We start from the raw sequence: 23,749 nt of genomic DNA on the forward strand, positions 1-23,749 counted from the left end.
CCCCCTCATTATTTCAGATTAGTTAAACAGCTAAATTTGCTCAAGTTGAGTTTGTTAATTTTAAAATCAAGTAATTAAACTTAAAAACAAATAAGGTTTTCAAAATTTGGTAAAATATTTAGTTTCTTTCAATCTATACGCTATAATAAAAAATGATTTTTAATCAATACTAATTTAGTTTGTGAGCATTATAAAAAAAAAAAAAATTTAAAAAATAAGAATTTTTTTGTGCAAAAATTATTTTAAACTTTTTTATTAAATGGCACTTTTCTTTTTATCATAGGCCATGACTGCAACTATTTTTGTAATGTCTGCTTTAAAATCATCGAACTAAACTTTCAATTATTAACTTTGAAAAATAATGATAAACTTTACTTTTAGCTTCTATTTCTTTGTCACGGCAGATGAAACTATACTTTGTGTTTTACTGTTTCAGTAATCAACCAATCAGGTAGCATTAAAGACAGCTGAAACTCCCATTTGTTTAATTTCACGCCTTCAAATCCTTTTACGTTTTGTATGGTTATAAAAAATTAATGAGTAATTGCAATTTTTGTCGCCAAATGGTCGCCAATATTATTTCGATTTGTTTTCATTATTTTAGAAATCAGTTGGATTGTGAGTTATCTTAACGTTTGATCCAAAGGAATAATATTTACTATTTTTGACTTCTCGGAGTTAATTTTGACTAGTTTAAAAAGAAATTTTCTTGATTAAGGTAAGTAAATCACTACAGTTATACTAATTTTAATTTTATTAGGAAATTTTTTAATTTAAGATTTGTGAAAAATGATTTTTTCATTGTCGCGTCGATTGTCGTATTACAAAAAATGTATGATTTTCGCAATTTTCTCTGCAATATTTTTCAGAAACTACTGTATCATAATTATGTAAAGTTTTCGAATTTTATTGATTTTATGTTTATAAATTGAGAACTTTAAGGGATAGAAAAAATAATTTTTATTACTGCACAGATCGTAATTAAGATTTTTTTTCTTTTGGAAAGTGATTAAAAATATTTTTTGAGTGCTTTATATATTTATATATATGTATCTATATCTATAATGTTTGAAACAAAATTCACTTAAAAATTTAGTTATTCAAAAACCTGAATTTTATCATAAGTTACGAATTTTTCAACGCATTTTCTATACAGTCCAATCTCAATTATCGTTTGGAGTTAACTCTTTACTTATTCTAATTCTGAAGCAGCGATATAGTTAATGTTATAGTTAATGTTAAGGTATGTTAAGTGATTACTGTACAGTTAGTAATTATTTTGCTACTCCAAGCAGCAAATCTGTATCATTAAAACTCATAAACCTGTGCTAGATATGGAATCTCCAAATTACTACAAGTAATTTGACTAAATAGCTCATTACTAAAAATCACCATCCTAACATCTTTGCATTTTTACGCGCTATTGGAATTTTAAGTTGTATATAATTGTTTTATACTATTTAGTGTTTTAGTAAATTTACCATGCAGTTTTATTGATTTTAATGTATGTAACTTTACAACATTGTTTTAGAATTTTCACTCTCTTCTCTGATTTTATACGTGTGCTTTACTTAACCTTTTAATCTGTTTTTAAAACCGTGTGTTTGGCGCAGTATGTCCTTTTTTGGACCTTGTGCCACTAAACCCCAAATTCAATTCAATTCAATTCAAATAGCTGATTACCTCCTCGAAAATAGCTACTTGCGAGAATAAAATGTTTATATTAGTTTTAAAATAAGCTGAAAATTCTTGAGACAAGTTCGCATTTCGTTGGCAATTTCTGTTATTAAATTTTACTTTCATCTGCATTTACTATAAAAACAAAATCACATGCAAAAATTGTTTAGAAGTACTTATTTCAGAAACCTTTCTATCAACTCATTTTCAGACTAGTATGTAGAGTAGTTAAAATGTTTCATTTTGTAATTAAGTTTGAAAGCAAAAATTGTGTTTAGAGTTTTACAAAAAAAAAAAAAGAAGAGAAAAAAAAAATTATTACCAGATTTATTATTTAAAAGATCATTAAAATGTCCATTTCTTTTTCATAACAAAAAAATCAGGTTTAACGTGAAAGTATATGAATTTTATGTTTTATCAGTGCCCTCAAACTGTTTTATAACAAATTCGTTCTGCATTCTCAAGTTTCTGATATTCTCAAAATCTGATACTTATGAATTATTAGGTATAACTTTAACGGTACTTATTCTTCATCTGTTTTGTTCATCTATACAGAAATCAATATTTACAATTAAAACAAAAAACTTAGAAATTTGTTTGAACTTAAAATGCAAGATATTCAGATCTGACTTTTCATTTGTTATTAAGATTCTCTACAATATTAAGAAACATCGATTTTCCGCGTAATTTTGTTCAGCAGTGCAAAACTATTTGAAATGCTTGCGCAACTTTTAAATTTTAATACTTTTCAAAAAATTATTAAAAATTGCTCCAAAATTAATTTTTTTATTGAATATTTTATTTCATAACAGTCGTTGAACAGCAGACCCAATTTTGGGTTTACGGCTACTAATGTTAAACTCCGTAGCCTTGTAATTTTGAACTAATCCAGAAAACTCCTAGATTACTACCCCCAGAGGTATGATTTGTTATGGGAACATGGGGGACTTCGTGACTCGACTGATTTAACGTGCATCAGTCACCATTTACTATACGGGGAGTCTTCAGCGGGGATCGAACTCACGACCTCTTGGACATGGGCTCAGTGCCCTACCAACCAGCCTAGTTGGAATATTTTTTAAGTTTTGCAAAAACGTAGGACAAAAATGAGCTTATAAAAATGGAACCAGGCAAAAATTTAGAAATTCGTATTTTCCAAATCGCATCTTTTTTATCTTTAAGTTGAAGTTCGTGAAAAACACGCTAATAAAGAATTACAATGAAAATGTTCAATATAAAAACATTGAATTTAAAAAAAAAAAAACACTTTTTCACGATAAAAATACTAGTTGATTCTAATTATTGTGTCAACAATCTAAATTTGGATAAGTTTGGCAAAATTAACAGTTAATTCATCAATTCTGAAGACTAAGTGACGTTTTCAATTCTACTAGCCTGAAGGAATTTTTGTTCCATATACGAACTCGTGGGTGCCGGTATACGTTGGTCGTTGATTGAGTCCTCAAGTTTCGTCCTTCAAAAAAAGATCCTTCGTTTCATTGAATTCTATCACACACAAAGAATAAAATCATCTTAAAAACTTCTTTTTTCATTTTTGAAAGAAAAATAGCATTTTTCTTTATGCAAGTGAAATATTTTAAGATTACACAAAATTTCTTTTATTTAAATTGTATCAATCGCATTCATTTCTAGTAATAAAACATGATTTTATTTTACAAATTTATAGTTACTTTTTTTAACAATTCAATTTTACCGGTGTATTTCTTATTTTTATCTGACATAACTTATTAGATGTTTCGTATTCGGAAGTTGAATCAAAAGAATAATTGCAAAAGGAGTAACCCTGCAGATGTTAGGGAAGAAACATAAAACCTTCCCGTTTAATGTAATAAATATCCCCATACGATAATAATTTATTTATATTAAACTCTTAAAAGTTAAACCTTCGATGAGAGAAACTCATTATAATACAATAATTGATACTCAAGGGAGAAATAAAAGGGTATCATTAACTGTAAGTACTCATAATTAAATTCTTTTTTCGTATCATGATAAAAATTTTATTCAAGGAAAGTTAATATTTTTTACTCTTTAGTAAAAATATTAATTAATAATTAAAATAGATTTATGAAAATATCTTAATGGTATATTTATTTCAAATTCGTGGCTATTTTTTCTTAAATCTTTAGTTTTAAATAAATATCGAAACAGTGTAAACCAAAAAACCTTCATTTTTTCTAATAAAACCAGTTTTTTCTCCAACCTTAGTTTATTGCGTGAATTTTATTTTTGTTTTCCTTAAATTTTGTATTTTTAATATTATGTCGTAAAAGTTTTTGAAGTTGGAATTAATAAAATATAGACGCAACACACAAATAGTAAAATATAAGCAGTAGTTATTAGAACTAGAAATATTTTTGAAACTATTTTTTAAAAACGTACTGATTTAATGTTTTAAATTTTCTTAATTTTGTTTTGTTGTACAGTTGTTAACATGCAAAGAAAATACGCATTAAGCACTCATAAACATTTTTGCAAAAAAAAAAATTATAATTTTAAAATTTTGCTGTTAATTTTGAAAAACTGAAATTTTTTGTTTATTATGAAAAGGTCCATTTTAAAAGTTATATTCTACTTTTTAGTTACTACGTCTTTTTAAACATATTGAGTATTTCTAAAATTAAATTGCAGATTTTTTTTTTTGTATTTACTTCTTAAAATAATCATTAAACTATATGCAAAGTTGATTTACAAAATTCTTATAAAAATTTTAAAATAAGAAAACTAATGTACATATCTCAAATTTTATTCATGTTTTCAATTTCTAGCGACGCTAAAACATTCATGTTTTCAATTAGGTTTGGAAATTATTGCTTTGAAATTTAAAAATTATTGAGAAATGATCATCTGGGAAAAGATTTGAAAGTTACAGGATCATTTTTCAAAAGTGAAATAATTAACAATATTTTACGCAAATTCATTCAAAAGTTTTATTTCTGGTGTCTCTTTTTTTATTTAAAAGAAATAATTACATTGTTTGTTTAAATTTTTTTCTTCCACATTTGAACATTGCGTGAGCTCAAGTTGAAACATATTACCACAAGAAGTTTATATTTGGTAACATAGAAATTTTTTTTGTCTAATGTAATTATAGTTTAAATACATAATAACTACATTGATATTTAGTGATAAAATAAGCAGAATTTTTACCTATTTAATTTTTGAGCATTGAAATAAATAACAAAAAAAAAGAAGAAATTGCCATTTCAAGATACAAACTCGAACATCATTTACTGCTCTGTGGCGGAATTTTTTGGTGTTATCTGTGATAAAACTCTCTAATATCTTTCTGCAAGGTACATTTAATAATAACATGTATGTTACTAATTTAAAATAACAAAAATGCATTTTAATTTTTGCCAATTCATAAAATCATTAGTTTTATTGTGCTGGAATGTTTTCTTTTTTTCAGTGTCAACTTTTAAATGTTAAAGTGCACATTTACGGATACAGAATAGGCAGTTTACTTATTTACATTTTGCAGTATGAATTGATTCTGATTTTTCTTAATTTGCCACATTCTTATTTCTTTTTCTATTTCGCTCATTATTATCGATTCAGTATGATCAATACATAGAATCTTGTATATGATTTTTTAATTAAACACTCATACTTAATGTTGTATATTTTTGTAAAAATTTAGATATAAATTTTTTTATAATTCCATAATATAATTATTAATTTAAAAAACAGAATGAGCAACTCTATATAAATCATATTTAAAATTGCACGTAATTTCTTTTTTTTGGGGGGAGGGGGGGAGGGGAGGGGTATATGTTTTTATCATTATTTTAAAGTTTGTAAGTTTTTTCTTACTGTGCATATAATTATGACTTTATTTTTTCATTTTAAATTGCTTAAAAATATTTTTGAAATATTTTTTGCTGGAAAATTTAGCTGCACAGCCTGTCTAATATTGCCTTATTTTCTTAGCTATCCTCCTTTACCCTCCTTCACAGTTACGAAATAATTTTTAATTCATCTTATTTTATTATAAGTTATCACTAAAGATTCATACCTTAACCAGTGCTCCCCTAAGCACTTTAAAAAATCGGCCCACCCTGCTTGCCCATTGATCCCTATAAATGATCCCTCATTGTCCTTTTTGAAAAAAATAGGGTGTTTAAGCGAAATTAATAGTTTGAAGAATAAACACATTAAATAATTACTATTTACATTTATTTAACACATTTACGTTTATTTACATTTAGGTAAAATGCAGCATCAAATATTTAAGAAGCAATTACGCAAAGATAAAATAAAAGAACAACATTATAAGGTAATTCCAAAATGTAAGGTTTAAATTTGAAGTAAAAACAAATTTAGAGTTCATAAATAATAACAAAAATGCAGAATATGATGAGTGACGTCACGTCGCTTCAGTGTCATCCCATAAAAACCCTTTTCTTTTTATTCACATTCCATTTTTAAGAATCCTCCTGTGGCGTAAGAATAAAATAGATAATAAGACCGTAAGAATAAAAATTACACAGAAAAATTATTTGTGTTTAAAGGTTTAATTCTGATTGCTATTACAAATATTTAGAATGTTAGGATTATTCTCAAATTGTTAAATTGTTATAGCAATCTTCTTTTTTCTTATAGCAGTACATTAATAAATTTTTTTAAGTGATTTTAACATTTGTTAAAATAATTACCTGTTTAATTTTTTTTTTTTTAAAAATCACCTTCAAATGTTCATTTTCCAATAATTTTCATAATGAAATGTAGAAAAATTTCTTTTAAGCTATATATATCCAGGGATGTGATTCTTCCGCAGATTCACGGATTTCCGCTTTTTTTTCCAGATTTTTCCATTTTTCCGCTGAAATTTTTTTTTTGCACAAGTTAAAATATTCAATGAGGAATTAAATTTTCCACGAAGCGAAAGTATTGAAGTCATCATTCCTCCCTCAAACATTGATTTTCGGATTTACCTGATTTAAAAGTTGAACGCTGCGATTCTTAATCAGGCGATTTAAATGTCGTTCATTGCGATTCTTATTTACGAGATTTAAAAATCCAATATCGCGATTTGTAATTACGCGCTTTTAAAACCCTATGTAGCGATTCGTATTCACGCGAGCTTAAAATCCAATTCGTTTTTACGGTGGTAATATCAAACGTCGATTTTCCTATTTATGCGTGCTTTAAAAATAGACAGTGGGATTCGTATTCGCACTATTTAAAAATTACGCATCGTGATTCATATTTACGTAATCTAGAAATTACGCATCATGATTTGTATTTTCGCATTTTTTAAATTCCATATAGAGTTTCATATTCACGTGATTTAAAAAGCCTCATTTCAGGATTCATATTCTCTTAATTTAAAATCATGCATGTGATTCATATTTATATATTCATGCAATTTTAAAATTAATCATCGGGATTTATAATCAGATGGTTTACAAGTTTAAAAATTGCACTTTTTTGTCAAATTTTTGTGTATATATATATATTCTTAAATTTCCTCCTTTTTACTTTCCAACTACTCTCATCCCTGTTATATCAAAAAATAATTTTTTTAGTTTACTTTCTAAATAAATGTATGCACTGAAATTGTCTCATCATGATTTTAATTAATATTTATGAACAACAAATTTTTCCCTCATTTAGATAAGAGTGAAAATTACTTTTTGAAATATAGACATAAAATAATGACGATAATTTAAAAATTGTTGTTAAAAACCATGCATAGATTTAATTACATATATATTATATAAATTATATCTAATTATATTATTACATACATAATATTTAATATCTATATATAATATTATAATAGATATGATCCATATAATATTATTACATACTTATAATTATCCTCATAATATGAATCCTGACGCAAACCTATATGAGGTATAGTATGATATTTTAAATAAAGTTAAATTAGATTTCTAAAAACTCTTAACTACTACTGAAATCTCATATAACTGTGAAAGTGTTCATTACTATTATGGCTCTACCTCAGTAAAATATCTAGCCCCGCCTATGGATATTAGGATTAAAAAACTTTCTACTCTAGCTAGTCAGAAAGCGGAGTTTCGTTTTCGATTTTATCGTCGAAGACTGTAAAACGAGTTATTAAAAATGGACCTAATTTCTTTTTATTTATTATAACGCAAAAAATCACTATATAAAATTTAAAACTGTGAAGCCATTTTTAAAACGAAATCATTTATGAGCTTCCTGATTACTTAAACTATAAAAAGATGTTATGTGAATAAAATTTAAATTGAATGTTTTTTTCTAACTCATTTTATTCTAAACTACATGTATATTTTCTTGCCATGAAATTGATTAAATTTACGTTTATATAATAAAAATACATATATAGTTTTATCCTTCTAGGAAAGTTGGAGTTACTGGAAATTTTTTAGAGTTTTCATAACCTCTCCTTAAGTTCCAAAGTTTTATACATAAAATCTATAAAAAAATATTATTAGTTCTAAACTTCACACTTACAGTTGCGCCAGTGCTTATAATACTCATGTATCTGTAAACATGTTTAATATGCAGACAAGAAAGAATATCATTAGAAGTAATTGTAAGATAAGAATGATTCATTTACTATTATTTCAAGTTAGAATTTATAATAGAAGATAGATTTGGGTTTAGTTTCGTTCATTCCTCTCTTAGAGCTATGATTTCTCTTCTCGTGACATCACGCAGGGCCGCCTCGAAAGAAGGAGGAGTTACTATAACTCCTCCTTCTTTTGGGGCTGTCCTGCTTCGTCATTATTTAATAACAATGGATTTTACTCCGCACTCTTTCTGGAGGCTTTCGTGCTCTCATCCAATGGAATCCTCGAATGATTTTTTCACATAACCAATCACACATTGTCTCCTTATAGTCGCTTGCAGCAATGTTTATAAACAAATCTTTGCATTGATGCTAATTTTCTCCATTTTATTTTAATCCTTTGAAAAATTTTTTTAAAATTAATTTAAGAGCTCTTTCAAAAGCCAACTATATGTTTATAAAATGTTAATTTTACCGCTCTGTTGGTCTGTATTTGATTTTCGTTTCGAAATTCGAATTGTGCAGGCAATCACATTTTTATGCTTCTCTGACTTATCTTAGTCTCCGATTATAAAATATAGAAACTAAGTGAGAATTGTTTGCCCTATTTTAGCTGAGATACAACTTTAATGGGAATATATCTGTATACATCACGTTTGTATTTTTTTTTTTAAATTTCTGTATTTTTGTCTTTTTAAATATTTGTCCTTGCCATTGAAAATAGAAATATTTTTGTTTCACTAACAATGATCTAAAAGTAAGTTTTGTTTTTAAAACTGGTCGTTTTAATGGTTTATTTAACTAAACCCTATGATATTAGATAAAATGAAGTTAAAAGAAAATAACATTCAATACACTTTATCCTTTTGTAAGAAAATTATTTTAAAAGGAATGAAACTTAACGAATCGATAAGCTTTCAACACTCTTAATTTCTTCTAGACAAATATAAAATAAAGTGTACTTACTGAGAATACTTATTGCACATCAACGTAAGTAAAATAAAGCGTTGAACTCAGATCATTTTTGTAGACTACAGTGCACATTTTATATTGTTGGCATTTTAATTTTACAAAACAATTACCTCTTTTGCACGCAATAAACGGTGTATAAATTTAGAAAATAATTTTTTTTTTATTAATATGTGCTTATTCGGAAGAAAGAAAAAACTCTCTCTCTTGCTTAATAAAAATATATTCATCTTTTAAATTTTAGGGTTACTCTGTATTTGCCTTTTAATACATTTTATGAAATAACATAACTTTTACAACTTGAAATAACCTATAAAAATTTTTAACTTTTTCGAAACAAATTCTATAATTTAAGTAAGTTTTTTTCCAAATCTATCGCAATTTTTTAAAAATAATGTTGTATGAAATCATAAAAAATTTAAATAATACAATGCAATTTTTAAAAATAATTATGTAAAAAAATAGTATATTCAGTTTGTGAAAAATACACTGTTTCATATAATTTTCATATATCTTTATAGTACTTTCTGTTTAGCACTGTTTTATATAGCTTTTTTTAAAGCTTTAGTAAATGAAGATTTGAGAGAAACTGTACCAAAAAAAAAAAATCTTTATTTGAATCTTATACAAATGGAATTTTTCATTTTTCATGTCAAACTTAATTTCGAAGTAGTCATTTGCATAAAATGGTTATTTTGCTTACTAAAAAAATAAAAGTGATATCTATAATTAAAAGAAAATATCGTTTTAATTAATAAGGAAGAAATATCTCTATTATTTTTTTTTAAAGAAAATCAGATTATTTTCTGCAGATTAGCAAACAAATCTTAAAAAGTTTATAAAAATTTATAATTTTTCAGACAGGAGGAAAAATTTTTATTTTCTATAGAATTCAAAGTTTAAGTAGTTTTACAAAAAATGTAAGAAAAAGAATTCAAAAATTATTGTAGAATCATTGTAGAAGTCCTCTCACAATAAAACTATAGTTGTCAGTCTGAGATAGTTCTAGCCTTTAAGGGACCTTTTACCTTTTCATATTGAATTATCAAATTATGTGATATGGTCATCATGATTAAGGGTGAAAAAAAAAAAAAGATTTCGAAATCTTGAAGTAACTATGATTTCAAAAATGTTGAAGTACTTATAATAAAATTGTGAAGCGTTTTATCTCGAAATATCTCAGGAACAGGAACGTTATCGTAATAAGCACACAACTGCTTTTGTTCTGATTGATCCATTCATTTTTAAGTGACGACAAAGTATGCCTCTATTCTGGAGCAAAAATTCCAAATTTGTGAAAACAACCTCATTGTTTTCATAACAATGGATAGTCAGATTTTGGAAATTTTTTTAAATTTATGTTTCTCAGTCAAGATTGTAATCTATTTTGGTAAAATAAAATTTCCTTTGTAAAAATAACTTTACTAATAAAATGTATGAATGCTTCAAGTCCTTTACTTTTTCCACAAAATTTCATTTAATATAAAACTGCTGAAGGATCAAGTGTAAATTTTATTTATATACAGTATGCATTACGTTTTTAAGTAATTTAGATTCTTAATTACAACAGAAAAGATATCAAATTATTGTATATTTTATTCATAATATTCATAGCAGTGCAAACCGTGTCTTGAACAAAATTTTCTCATATCAAAGACTTTTTGGAAAAGTAACTTAATACATTATTTTTATCAAAATAATTCTCAAATAAATTTTTTATTTACATTAAAAAAGAAAAAATTTCTACCACAGACATTCTTAAAAATGTCATCGACATGGCTTCGGATTTTCATAACTCAAAAACTATTTCATGAACATTAAAAAATTTTGCATGTTTTTACAGTAACGTTTGGAAAACATTCTGATATCAAAATTTGATTGCTGCGGTCATTTTACGTCAAAGATCAGTTCTTTCCGACGTGTAATTCAGTTTCGGGAAAACTACTAAAGGGTGCGACTGTTTTTGTTTGCTATCTATGTACAAGAATTTGACATCACATCCTTGTACAGGGTGGACCCATTCATTCAACCACAGATCGCAATTTTGACATGAACCAGGGAACGATCAGTCTCAGTACCCCCAGAGGTATAATTTTTTATGGGAACATCGAGGACATTCTGACCTAACAGATTTAACGTGCACCAGTCACCATTTACTATACGGCGAGTGATTGAGAGGCGAACATGAGCCCAGCTACCCGCCAACCAGGCTATCCCGGCCTCAACAGGAGAATTGTGGTTATTATTTTCTTGAGGTCAAGTACTCTTTTGTCTACAAATGTTTCACTTTAAATTTCGAAACACTTTTGGAATAATAAAATAGTTTATATTTACGGTTTCTTAGATTTTTCAATGTAAAATAAAAACTAATCTTTGTAAACTGATAATCTTTTGCTGCCACGTAGTCTGAATATATATATATATATATATATATATATATATATATATATATATATATATATATATATATATATATATTTTAATGGCGGGTACTTTGGGGTTGTCCCATTGGATACAGGAATGCCAGAACTGCTACTCTCTTCTCGCTACCCAGTGGGCACCTGTGGCGAAGCCACGGCGGTGGAGCAGTGCGCCCACGTCCCACAAAACGTTTATAGGGCGGGTCACATTCACACAATCACACACAAAGGAGAAAGAACATGGAACACAGAGAGAAAAAAATATCCATGCCCTGAGCAGGATTCGAACCCGCGACCAGCGGCTCCGCAGTCAGGCACGCTAACCACACGGCCTCCGGTATATATATTTAAAAAAAAGCTTTTTCTCTTTTGATTTTTTAATCTTTCGGGAGGTTACTCAATTGTGAAAAGATTTAAATAAACTCGAAATGTTAAAAAGAAAATTCGCAAAAGTTTAATATATTATAACCAAATATTCTCTGCTCATTAAAGAAAAGTATCTTAAATAGTTGTTGGATGTTAATCTCTACATATAAGAACCAAGAGATTTCTTCATTTTATCCTTTGTCTTCCACTATCGCACATTCTTTTCCTGTCTCGCTCATTTCAAACTATCATTCTCTCTCTTCCGATGTTATTATTTATTTATTAAATGTAGAGATTTAATTTTTAATGTAGAGATCGATTTTGTAAACATACATACGTTACTTAAAATTAAATTTTATTTCAGGTAATTTTATTTCAGGTTCGATAATTTTAACCTTTTCTTACCGGATAAAAGATTAAGAAGAATTTTCGAATTTAGTTTCCATGCTTTCCGATTTTACTTTTCATTCTGAACTTTTAATTTTCTTTTCTTTCACGTAGCTTTTAGAAATTTTCACTTTATTAGTGCCTAAGAGAAAGTAAGAGAGAAAATTAATGAAATAGAAATAATGCTCTTTTTAGGTGAATTTCAATTTTTAGTTTCTTGCATTTAATAATTTTATTTTAAATTACTTCACAGAAATTGCGCAAGCAGTTGATTAGTGACAACGAGTAAGGAACGTTACATTTATTATACTTTAAACAAGAGAAAATGACTTATTTTACGCCATAACTGATTTTTTTAACCAAAATTTTTATTAATATTTTTTTTGTACCGTGTATTTTAATTAGTGAAAACTACAAGAAATTTTTAAAATCAGATGAAGGAGACGATAATTGCGAAAGTTACGCAATTTCACCCTGCAGGATTAATTGCTCGATTGGCTGAAAATAATTAATAAGTAAACAAACCCTGAATTCATCACTATAAAAACTAGATAGTCTATAATTGTCAATGGAGCTAATTGAATTTTTATTATCAATTCAAATAGAAAAATGCTGATTAAAAATCCACATTTTAAAAATCCTTGTTTACTTTTGAAAATAGAGATTGTACTCGTTTTGATTTATTTACTTTTAATTTGATTTATTTTTTCACTTTTAGTTTGATTTATTTTTAAGTCATTGAAGAATGTCGAGTCATTGAATTTTTTTTAATTTTATAAATTTTTTTATTTTCATTTCGTTTATTTATTATTTTTTTTAAACGTCTGGTAGGAGGCCGTAGGAAGTATCTTGGTAATGTTCAGTAACTTCTTGCTCCACAACCGTTTTCTTTATGAATACAAGAGGCTTTATTGCTTTTTGAGAGCGAAGAATTTATAATGAAATTGGCAGTAAAATTGGCAATGTTTTTTTTATTACTATCATTGTTCAATTTCATATAGCCATGCAAGTTTGAACCCAACCTAGAAGACAAGGGAGCTCCTTGATCAAACTCAGGGACAATCCAGTCTTCGTAGAGAACTTTTCGATGAAAATAATCACCATTTGCGTTACATGGAGAGGAAAACCATGAAATCCGATTGTAAGGGAATTCTAATCCATGATCCGTCTATCGCTGAGCATATTTTACGTCTACACTGTAGTCGGTGCTTGTTAAGCTATTATTGACGCTACGTAATTATAACTAATACGTATTAATTATAACTAATAAGTAAATATTAACTAATTGCGGTAAAAGAGAAATATTACACTTATGTGGGAGTTCTAAAGCAAACAGGTTTTTATTTAAAGCCCACCGAAAATTATATGAATCAAAAGTTTCACAGGATGCTTCATATTTATATTCTACTTAGGAAGCATGTTAAGTGATTACTGTACAGTTAGTAATTATTTTGCTAATAAAGCAGCAAATAAGTATGTGCATTAAGACTTATAAACAAGGAATCTTCAAATTACTTGCGGCGAGAACAACAATGTGTAATTTTGACAAATTTAAAACTATAAATAATGTATTAAAAGGAGCTCTCAATTCATTCATTGTCTTTAACATTTGGAAGATGAAAATCTTTTTTTAAAATAAATAGACTAAAGAGTAAGGAGTTTGTTTACATAATTTTATTGTTTTTGGTGCCATGTTTCGGTTCTATATTTTTCATAATTCTTCAAGTTTCGCATACAAAATAATAAAAGAAATATTTTCAAATTAATTTCTTCAAAAATAACTGCAGAATCGTTAGTTATACTCTTCAAAGAGAAATCTATTCAATAAATAAAATTTTTGATTTTTTCTTAATTATTGAAATTATTGTATTTAGTGGTTCCATTTATGTTTAATATACGTAATATTTACAGTTTTTCTGAGTATGAAAACTTAACGGTTGATGCTTATAAATGTTCAGTGTCAATATTTTAAAACTGTTTGAATTTGGGTTTGAGGTACTGTTGGCAATTGCAATTGATTTATTTAATTGATCAGAAGATTCATAGTCGTTTAAAATATCAGGTAAAGTAGGTGATTTGCTCTGATTACCAATAATACTATTTACAAGATCCCATTTTTGTTTATTTGAATCAGAATTTAAAAATTTGTTTTTATTGTTAATTTGTTGGGAGCACGCTTAGTTTTATACGCCATATCCGTATTACTCCTAAAACCGTATAATGAGTATTTTTTTATGGAACCTACGAGCATTTGTGATACAAGGAGAGGAAAACCATGAAAACCTCCGACGGTTTGCCTGACGGCAAGAGGATTCTAACGCATGATCCCTCTCCCGCTGAGGATATCCTACTTAAGCACTGTGGGCGGTTCAAACCGGCTGTGAAATTCGTATCGACCAGTTATTGCTAGAACGCAAACCCGGTTCCCCGAGATTGGAAGGCGAATGCTCTGTCACGTCATCACGGCTCTCGAGCATATTATGCAATCAATTGAAAAGAAAGATTTTATTTTCCAACAAGATTTAGCTTCATTTAATACATCAAAATTAGCTAACAACTGACAAAGCCAAATTAGAGGCTAACTCATCAGATCTTAAAATTTATGAGGACCTTCTATAAACAAGTTGAAAACATTTTGCAGCATATGGAATCACAGGGAAGTCAGTTCAATTTCGATATTATGAGTGCTACTTAAAATTTCGAGTCAATCTTCTTTTCTCTTATTTTACCACGTTTATATCAACTTGCCTTGGTGTATGTCTGTCCGGGTGGAATTTTGTAAACGATTTTAAACTAACTTCCCGACTAGCTACAGACTTCAAATTTGGCACATAGTTCAGAATTGGATGACAATGCATGAAAATAAAGAGAAAAAAGACATACAAAGTAAATTTAAATTAAAGAAAAATTAATATTTTCGCGATTGTTTTTTGTTGTCGATTCGATTATTTCAAATTAGAACTACTTGTTAGTAGAAAAGTTCTGTATAAAGTGAGTGAAAAAAATTGAGATTTTGGAAGTGAGTACAAAAAAAAAAATCAAAATAAAAATAATATTTTTAAAAACCACGTTTTTGTAGTGGAAAATAATAATTAAAAAACAAAAATTTGAAAAACGAAAAACTTGGGGAGCATGAAATACATAACAGTACATATACACATGCATATACACATTTTCCTACTCATACACCTGCACAACCACATGCACATCCACATTCAGATACAATTTCAGATATACATACACATATTCTCATGAGCGCACATACTGTTACTGTTATGTATTTCATGCTACCTACGTTTTTCGTTTTCCAAATTTTTGTTTTTTAATTATTATTTTCCACTACAAAAGCGTGGTTTTTAAAAATATTATTTTTATTTTTATTTTTTTAATAGTCAAATTCTTTCAGTAAGTGGTATTTTTTTCAAGCGATACAATTTTTCAGAAATGTAAACACCGAAAAAAAAAACAATTAAAATTTCAGCATTGAAAGAAAATTTTTTTTCTTCAATGCCGAAAATTGGATTGAGTATTTGCATGATTTTTAAATTGCACTTCACAATTTATATTCATGCACTTTAAATGCTAAACATCGTGAATCACCTTCACCGAAGTTTGTAAGCCATAAGAAATCATTCGCATTCATGCAATTTTAAAAATCAAACATCGTGTTTCCCGCAATTTAAAAGCTATTTCCGCTATTTATTAATTTTTTTCATCGAAATTCATATTCACACATTTTATTTTCAATACGTATTTATATATGAGTTTGGCAACTCTCATTCACTGGTAAGTTTTGTATTTAGTTTATTTATAATTTAAAACAGTCTTGTATCAATTAGTTTTTCATGGTCACACAAATAATACACAAGATATTTTCAAAAAATGGTAAATTTGTATAATTTTTCTGCAGCTGTCTTCATTTTTTTTCAATTACTCACCGATAGTGATAGTTCAAATCTCAAGAATAGAAATCGGCATTAATAAGAACTTCACTTCAGAATTGTTAATAATAATTGATCAACTGGAAATGTTGACCAGATATTATCTTTATTCATCATTCTATAACGCGAAAAATCTATTTTATTATCTATTAAATGATAAGTTTTTATTACTTTCGTGTATACTAATATTATTTTTGATAATTTTAGAATTGAAAATGAAGCGAGCATCCCCCTCACCTAGTGATGCAACAGGACCGTCCGGTTCTGCAGGAGCTTCTGCGGCCGCAGGAGCTTCTGGATCTGCAGCAGGGAGTGCCGGCCCTTCTGGTTCTTCCCAGGAGGGTCCCCGAAAAAAAATGTAAGTACAGTATAAGCTTTTCATTTTTAATTTAATAACCGTCGTTGAACAGCCGTCCCTTTACTTATTGTTACAAATGCCCCCAAGACGCCATTTCAGCTTCATTTGTTAAAAACAATGCTAGTTAATTAACAAAACTAATTTTTTTATAGAAATGTTAATTAAAGTGTCCACTTACATACTCGGTTAATAATTTTTATTTGTTTAGACAAAATTACTTTGTTACAATATAATATTCTAATACCAAAAAAAGCACTTACGTAGCGTGAAAATATCTTTTGTGATTGTCACAGTGTTGGGTGACGATTTTTTTAATGCCACTAATTTAATTTAATTTAATCTTTCATCACAGATAGTATATTTGTACTTTTCCAATTTTATTCCTCTTTTCAATTTTACCCCGTTTCTGTTCAAAGAATACGGGGTAAAATTGAAAAGAGGAATAAAATTGGAAAAGTACAAATATACTATCTGTGATGAAAGATTAAATTAAATTAGTGACATTAAAATTTTTTTTTACGTACTCACCATCTAATTTCCCCACAAAAGCCTATGTTTTATCGTAGGTACATACCAGTACTAACTATGGTACAGTGATGTAACTCTTTCAAAAGTACATAAAAATGCTTGCCAGCAGGGGTGTACATGTAGATTTATTAAATACACCTTGTGCGCCACCTTGAAGCCAAATCTAGAACCCGACACTCGAAATTTTTGCTCTGTTACAATTGACCCCACTCTCCCCTATATATGCTTGGCCAAATATTTTATTATGAAAAAATTTAATAAAAGTTATCTGATGTTGTGTTTTTTGTTACACATTATTCGAATTAGGCTTTACACATATTTATTAAACTCTAAAACTTATAAATAAATGCTCTGAAGGACAATGCGAAAATTAAAGAAATAGAAACTGCATTACTTTATACTAAACCCCGAGTTTGGTAGTGCTTTTTTTTTCCTTAAAGATTATTTTTAAGCATTCAATGTCAACATCTTTTCAACACTTTTGTTGAATTGAAAATGTTAGCTTCGTTTTTGCTGCTTTTATTGTAGAATAGAATTTTAACTGAGCATTTCTAATAGACTTTATTCCTTTATTATCACTTTTTTTTCTGATCGGTTAGACATATAACGATAATTTTCAAAATTTAATCTATGTTTTAAGAACTAAGGATAATCATTTTCTGTTTCCCTTTTGTATTTTTTTATTATTTAATTTTCTTCTTATCAGCGTATTTATTATAACGAAATATTTTTTAAAGAGAGTTTCTAATGAACGATATTTGTTTTGAAGTTATACTTCTTATGCGCCTTCCAACAAGGTTGCGTTAAACGTTTAACGCTACATTTTTATTGGCCGGGAAATCACTTGGTAGGATCCAGTTTTCCCTCATTCATTTCCATATTGTTTTGGTTCTCACTAGCATAAAAATAATAAAAGTTATAAAAGTATTGTTCTTCTATAAATATTTTTTTAGTTTGTTTTGATACACATATAATTTAATAGGGTAGTATATTTTATTTTCAAATTTAGTGGATAACAATTGTAAAAAATGAGTGAAAACAATCCCACGGACAATGCGACGGATTTAAGGTTATAGGTTATGTCAAGGTACGTCTCTTGTGAATATCAATTGATTGTTAGGTTTTCTTTTTTGAAATTACATTATGACGCATTCACATACATTATTAATACAAATACATTTTCCGAGACGATGAGGCAACCACAAGCACTTCCACTGGTTCAAGAGGTCCACGAGGGAAAAATGCACAATATTACAGTGTTTACAGAGCACGGAAGTGAGCGGAGCAGGAAAAAGAGTCGTTGAATAGAACTAGTGATCCTTCTACGACTGCTGATTCTTCTACAATTAACGTCGCAGGTTGCGAAGTTTAACTTTCTCCGCGCGGGGGGACTCCACGCACTATTTTTTTTTTTTTTTTATTTAGCATTTTCTTTTAAAAAAAAACTTTTGCTTTTATGGAAGTTTTCATTATGACGGGGTAATAAAGAGTTTCTATCAGACTTTATTCTTTTTTTTCAATTTTTCTTAAAAGAACTACAGTAAGTGGAAAACTGAGATTTCCAGCTTTAAGATTTACTTTCAAAATTAAGATTGATTTTTATTTTTTCTGTTTTGATTTTGTATATAATTTTTTTTCCTTTTCTGTGGAGTTTTTATGATTGCGCGGCATTTTTAAAAAGAATTTCTGATAGACTATGTCACTTTTAACGTTTTATGGATATTTTACAGATTTTCTTTAAGAAATAGCCTTTAGTTCTTTATAAATCTTAAATATTTGTAATAGATACCTACACTTCTTTTTACTTTTACCCCATGCTAATAATATGGAAGTCTTTAAGAATGACTCAACTTTTTCATGTATAAAGAATAATATTTATTAATTTTTTTTTAAAAAATAATGTTGCTATTCACTCACTGAACTTCTTTACTTACAAGATCAAAAATCTTGAAAAAAAAAAAAATTTGTGCGTGGAGTCCCTCCGCGCGGAAGAAGTTAAACTTCGTAACCTGCGACGTTAATTGTAGAAGAATCAGCTGTCGTAGAAGGATCATTAGTTCTATTCAACGACTCTTTTTTCTGCTCAATTTTTGTAGTGATAGACACACTGCAATAAAATTATACGAAATCCTTGTTATTAAATATAATATGATAGAAATTATAATGTGCATTGTTTGACTCTAAGAATTTTCTTCTAGGAGGACGCAAGGGGTGGAAACACCAGAGGACGTGAGTATATAATTTTCATTAAACAGTACTTTTAAATAGGTGCACGTTAAATTAAATAAGTAAAAATGAACATCCAGAAATTAATTAAGATGTAAGAAAACTTTTTTAAAATTAAACGAAAAGTCTTTATTTAATTGTTCTATCAAACCTAGGATTTTGTTTAAGCAGAGCTCGCAATAACCAAGTATGTTCAACAAATCCGAAAGTAATATTTATCAAAGTATTATGAACATACCAGTTAAAAAAAATAATAATTAATTTAAAACAAAAATTAAAAGAATCTTATTAAAATTGTACTGCTAAAATAGATGCAGATAGTAATAAAATAAGGTTCAACAGCTCCACAAATAGTATGGTTTACCCTGTGAATGAGCTTATATATTGCTCTTTCGTAATTTTTTTAAATAGTGCCTACGATTAGCTACATTTTCTGATTCTTCTTTTTTTTTTCTTATTTTCTTATATTTCATCAGCATATTTAATCTTTTTAAATTTCTTTTGATTTCCAGAATAAAATTAAAACATGTGCCCGCGTATTAGAAAAAAATACCTAATAAAGTTTAGTCGCATTCCAAAAATTGTAAATAAAACTTTAAAAAAGAGTGATTAGTGGTATTAAAAAGAAATTTCGAGGGAAAAAATATAATGATAATAAGAGATTCCGCTGAAAGTGAAGAAAATCAGATAAGTTTAATGCTTATTTAGAACAAAAAATTTAAGTTAGCCAATGGCTATCATTTTTTACTTTAAAGCAAAACTCAAAAAATAATAATAATAATAAAAAAAGAAAACTTTAAAGTAGTTTAAAATTAAAACTGTAAATTTGAAAAAAAAAGAAGAATCAATTTGTTGTTACCTCGGTAAGTCATTTCACAAATAAAGCTTCAAATTATTTCTTTCCTTTGCTCTAAATCCACTTGGATAATATGACGAAGGGCTTGAATGACTTTGCTTATTTTTGAATGCTGTTGAATCTAAATATGATTGATTTTTATGTGTAATCATAATATTGGAATACATTTTAGGTCCGAAAGCAACGGCAGGAGAAGGAGATAGCTGAAAGGAGAAGGAGGACTACGGTGGAATTTGCAAAAGAGGAAAGAAGGCGTGCCCACCAATTCCAAAAGCAAAAGGAGGAAGAAGACAGGCGAAGGAGAAACGAGCAGAGAAATCGAATGATAGACGAAGCAAGCTTACTTGCGGCATCCATGGCCAATGAGACAATGGTGATGCTGGCATCTAGATTCATCGACAGGGTGTCGCAAGGTCTATCATTCGAAGAAGCCCGGAGAGGATTAGATGCAGATATAGAAGAGAGCAGCTCCGGGCTCAGAAGATCCATCCGTGACAGCTTAAATAACACCTTTCCCATTGAAGCTGAGGAAGTAACAACATCTACTTCTGGAACCGTGGATCTAACGCCTGTCAAAATGCCTTCACCACCGACTGTCCTCCAGCCTTCCCCACCCTCACCATCTCCCGTTGGACCCCCAACACCTATTTCTCCTCCGTTGGCATCTGTAAGTCCTCCCCCACCCCCACTAGCATCTACACCCCCACCTGCATCTACAGCCCGACCAGCATCTACACCCCCACCTGCATCTACAGCCCGACCAGCATCTACACCCCCACCTGCATCTACACCCCCACCTGCATCTACACCCCGACCAGCATCTACACCCCGACCAGCATCACCACCAGTGCAAGTTCCAGTGCAAGCTCCCCCAGTGCAAATACCACCTGTTCCTCAGCAGCCTCAAGCTCAGAGGAAAAGAGGAAACCCGGGGAGGCGAAGCACGAGGCTTGCACTCTTGATCGAATCAAGCAAAGCGTTTTTGAAGATTGATCCTCCCTTCAGTCTCTCAAAAAGACCGCGGTACGCACAAAAGTACCCGGCCTAAATTTTAAACCTTTTTTCAAGATCCTTCTGCAAACCCAAAGAGACCAAGATTTTCATTATAAGTAAGTTATTATTTTGGAATCTAGAACATTATTCATCCTTAAGTGTCAGCGTTCAATTATTTGCCGTTAAAACTTATTACACTTTCCCTTTAACTGGAAATCCAACGAAGTATAGTTACGTAGACTTAAATATTTGAAAAGAACTGAATAAAATATTATGATAATAATATTTATTTTTCTGAATTCTGCAAAACTTATTCGTTCATAGTTTTTTCTTAACATATTAGAATACTTGCATCTATAGGTACATGTTTTCTATTAAATTTATCTGATTGAGACTGATTTATAAAATAAAATTTATTTAGCACATTACTTAAAATTGCGAAGCGTGAAAGGTTATTTCTACTTAGAAGAGAAAACAAAATATTTTTTTTCCAGTCGTATGTTATGTTGTAAGTCAATATTTTTTCCTTATTTTTGGTGCAATAACTCTAATAGTTAATTTTTATATACTTAAATATATAAAATCTTACATAAAATGTTGAAAAAGTTCGAAAAGTTTGAATATTTAAAAAATATTTCTTGCATTTAATATGCTCATGTGAAAATAAAATTGATTTCTCCCCCCCAAAAAAAAATAATATTGCCTAATAACTAATATCTATATAAATAAATAACTTTCAAAAATTGAAAGTTCAAGTCCTATTCGTGAATGAATGCTAAGATAAGCGTCGCAAAAGGAAAAATGCTTAGATATGAGACCAATAAAGTATCAGATTTTTTAAGAGAAATATTTTGTAATTTATTTTTTAGCTTTGCACAGCTTAGAAAATTTGTTTGTGAGTTAGAGCAGGAAATCTGTTGACATTCATTTTGTCCAAGAAATAAAACGTTGTTTTACCTACTTGTATTAACAGAAAGAAAATAAAACTGTTTATTTATTGTTCCAATGAATTTTCTAGGTTCATTTGAATTAACTGATGAAATGAAAAATGCCATGTTTAGTTCGCATTGACAAGTGTTTCAAAATAAATAAAAATAATTTTTCTTCATCAATTTTGATATAATATTAAGTCATAACTAGGGGGCTTAGCTCCCTGTTCGCTGCCGCTCTGCAACTCCTATGATTGCTTTGTAATAATTGTTCCTTTGCAGAAATTTTTTTTCTAAAGTTAAAATTATTAACTTAACATCTTTGTACTAAGGTAAAGATTTGCCTCGATCCGCCCTATTTAAGGGAGGAGTAATATCAACCTATAAAAGGTTATTCGTAGATTAGTTTTTCATTTTTGTTAACTATTATGATTTCAACATACTTTATATGAAATGTTAATTGCTATTATTTTTTTCTTTGTTAGTCATGCTCTCTTCTATTTGGAGAAAAGTCCTGGAAAAACGTTATTCATTGGATCTTCATATGTTGTTTTGGAATGTGCTGAATTTACAGCAGGAATTGGGTTGGATGTCACGGTTCATTCTATCTTGCTTCGAGGTTTCGATCAAGGCATGGCTGAAAGAATTGGCAACTACATGCAGGGGAAAGGCATAAAATTTCTCAGACCTTGTGTTCCTACAAAGGTATCTATACATTTAGATTTTAAAATGGCTTTTAAGCTTCAACTCGCCCTATTAAAGGGAGGAGTAATATCAACCTACAAAAGGTTATTCGTAGATTAGTTTTTCCTTTTTGTTAACGACTAGGGTTGAAAATTGTGATCTCAACATATTTTATATGAAATGTTAATTGCTATTATTTTTTTTCTTTGTTAGTCATGTTCTCTTCTATTTGGAGAAAAGTCCTGGAAAAACGTTATTCATTGGATCTTCATATGTTGTTTTGGAATGTACTGAATTTACAGCAGGAATTGGGTTGGATGTCACTGTTCATTCTATCTTGCTTCGAGGTTTCGATCAAGGCATGGCTGAAAGAATTGGCAACTACATGCAGGGGAAAGGCATAAAATTTCTCAGACCTTGTGTTCCTACAAAGGTATCTATACATTTAGATTTTAAAATGGCTTTTAAGCTTCAACTCGCCCTATTAAAGGGAGGAGTAATATCAACCTACAAAAGGTTATTCGTAGATTAGTTTTTCCTTTTTGTTAACTACTAGGGATGAAAATTATGATCTCAACATATTTTATATGAAATGTTAATTGCTATTATTTTTTTTCTTTGTTAGTGATGTTCTCTTCTCTTTGGAAAAAAGTCCTGGAAAAACGTTATTCATTGGATCTTCATATGTTAATTTGGAATGTACTGAATTTACAGCAGGAATTGGGTTGGATGTCACGGTTCATTCTATCTTGCTTCGAGGTTTCGATCAAGGCATGGCTGAAAGAATTGGCAACTACATGCAGGGGAAAGGCATAAAATTTCTCAGACCTTGTGTTCCTACAAAGGTATCTATATATTTAGATTTTAA

The 23,749-nt window shown here is 28.8% G+C and overlaps 1 protein-coding gene across 1 annotated transcript; it reads left to right on the forward strand.

Annotated features, from left to right (window-relative positions):
• Nucleotides 1-627: 627 nt before the first annotated feature.
• LOC147802028 (uncharacterized) lies at nucleotides 628-23,726 on the forward strand. The gene is made up of 6 exons (XM_087155239.1): nucleotides 628-718; nucleotides 16,515-16,665; nucleotides 19,392-19,422; nucleotides 20,448-21,384; nucleotides 22,683-22,902; nucleotides 23,095-23,726. Exons 2-4 carry the CDS (start codon nucleotides 16,523-16,525, stop codon nucleotides 21,321-21,323), a joined length of 1,050 nt encoding a protein of 349 aa, XP_087011365.1. The 5' UTR covers nucleotides 628-718; nucleotides 16,515-16,522; the 3' UTR covers nucleotides 21,324-21,384; nucleotides 22,683-22,902; nucleotides 23,095-23,726.
• The last annotated feature ends 23 nt before the right edge of the window (nucleotides 23,727-23,749 follow it).

The sequence above is a fragment of the Parasteatoda tepidariorum genome, chromosome 11, assembly GCF_982258835.1.
Source record: "Parasteatoda tepidariorum strain Cologne lab strain chromosome 11, Ptep-v5.0, whole genome shotgun sequence".
In the NCBI taxonomy this organism is placed as follows: Eukaryota; Metazoa; Arthropoda; class Arachnida; order Araneae; family Theridiidae; genus Parasteatoda; species Parasteatoda tepidariorum.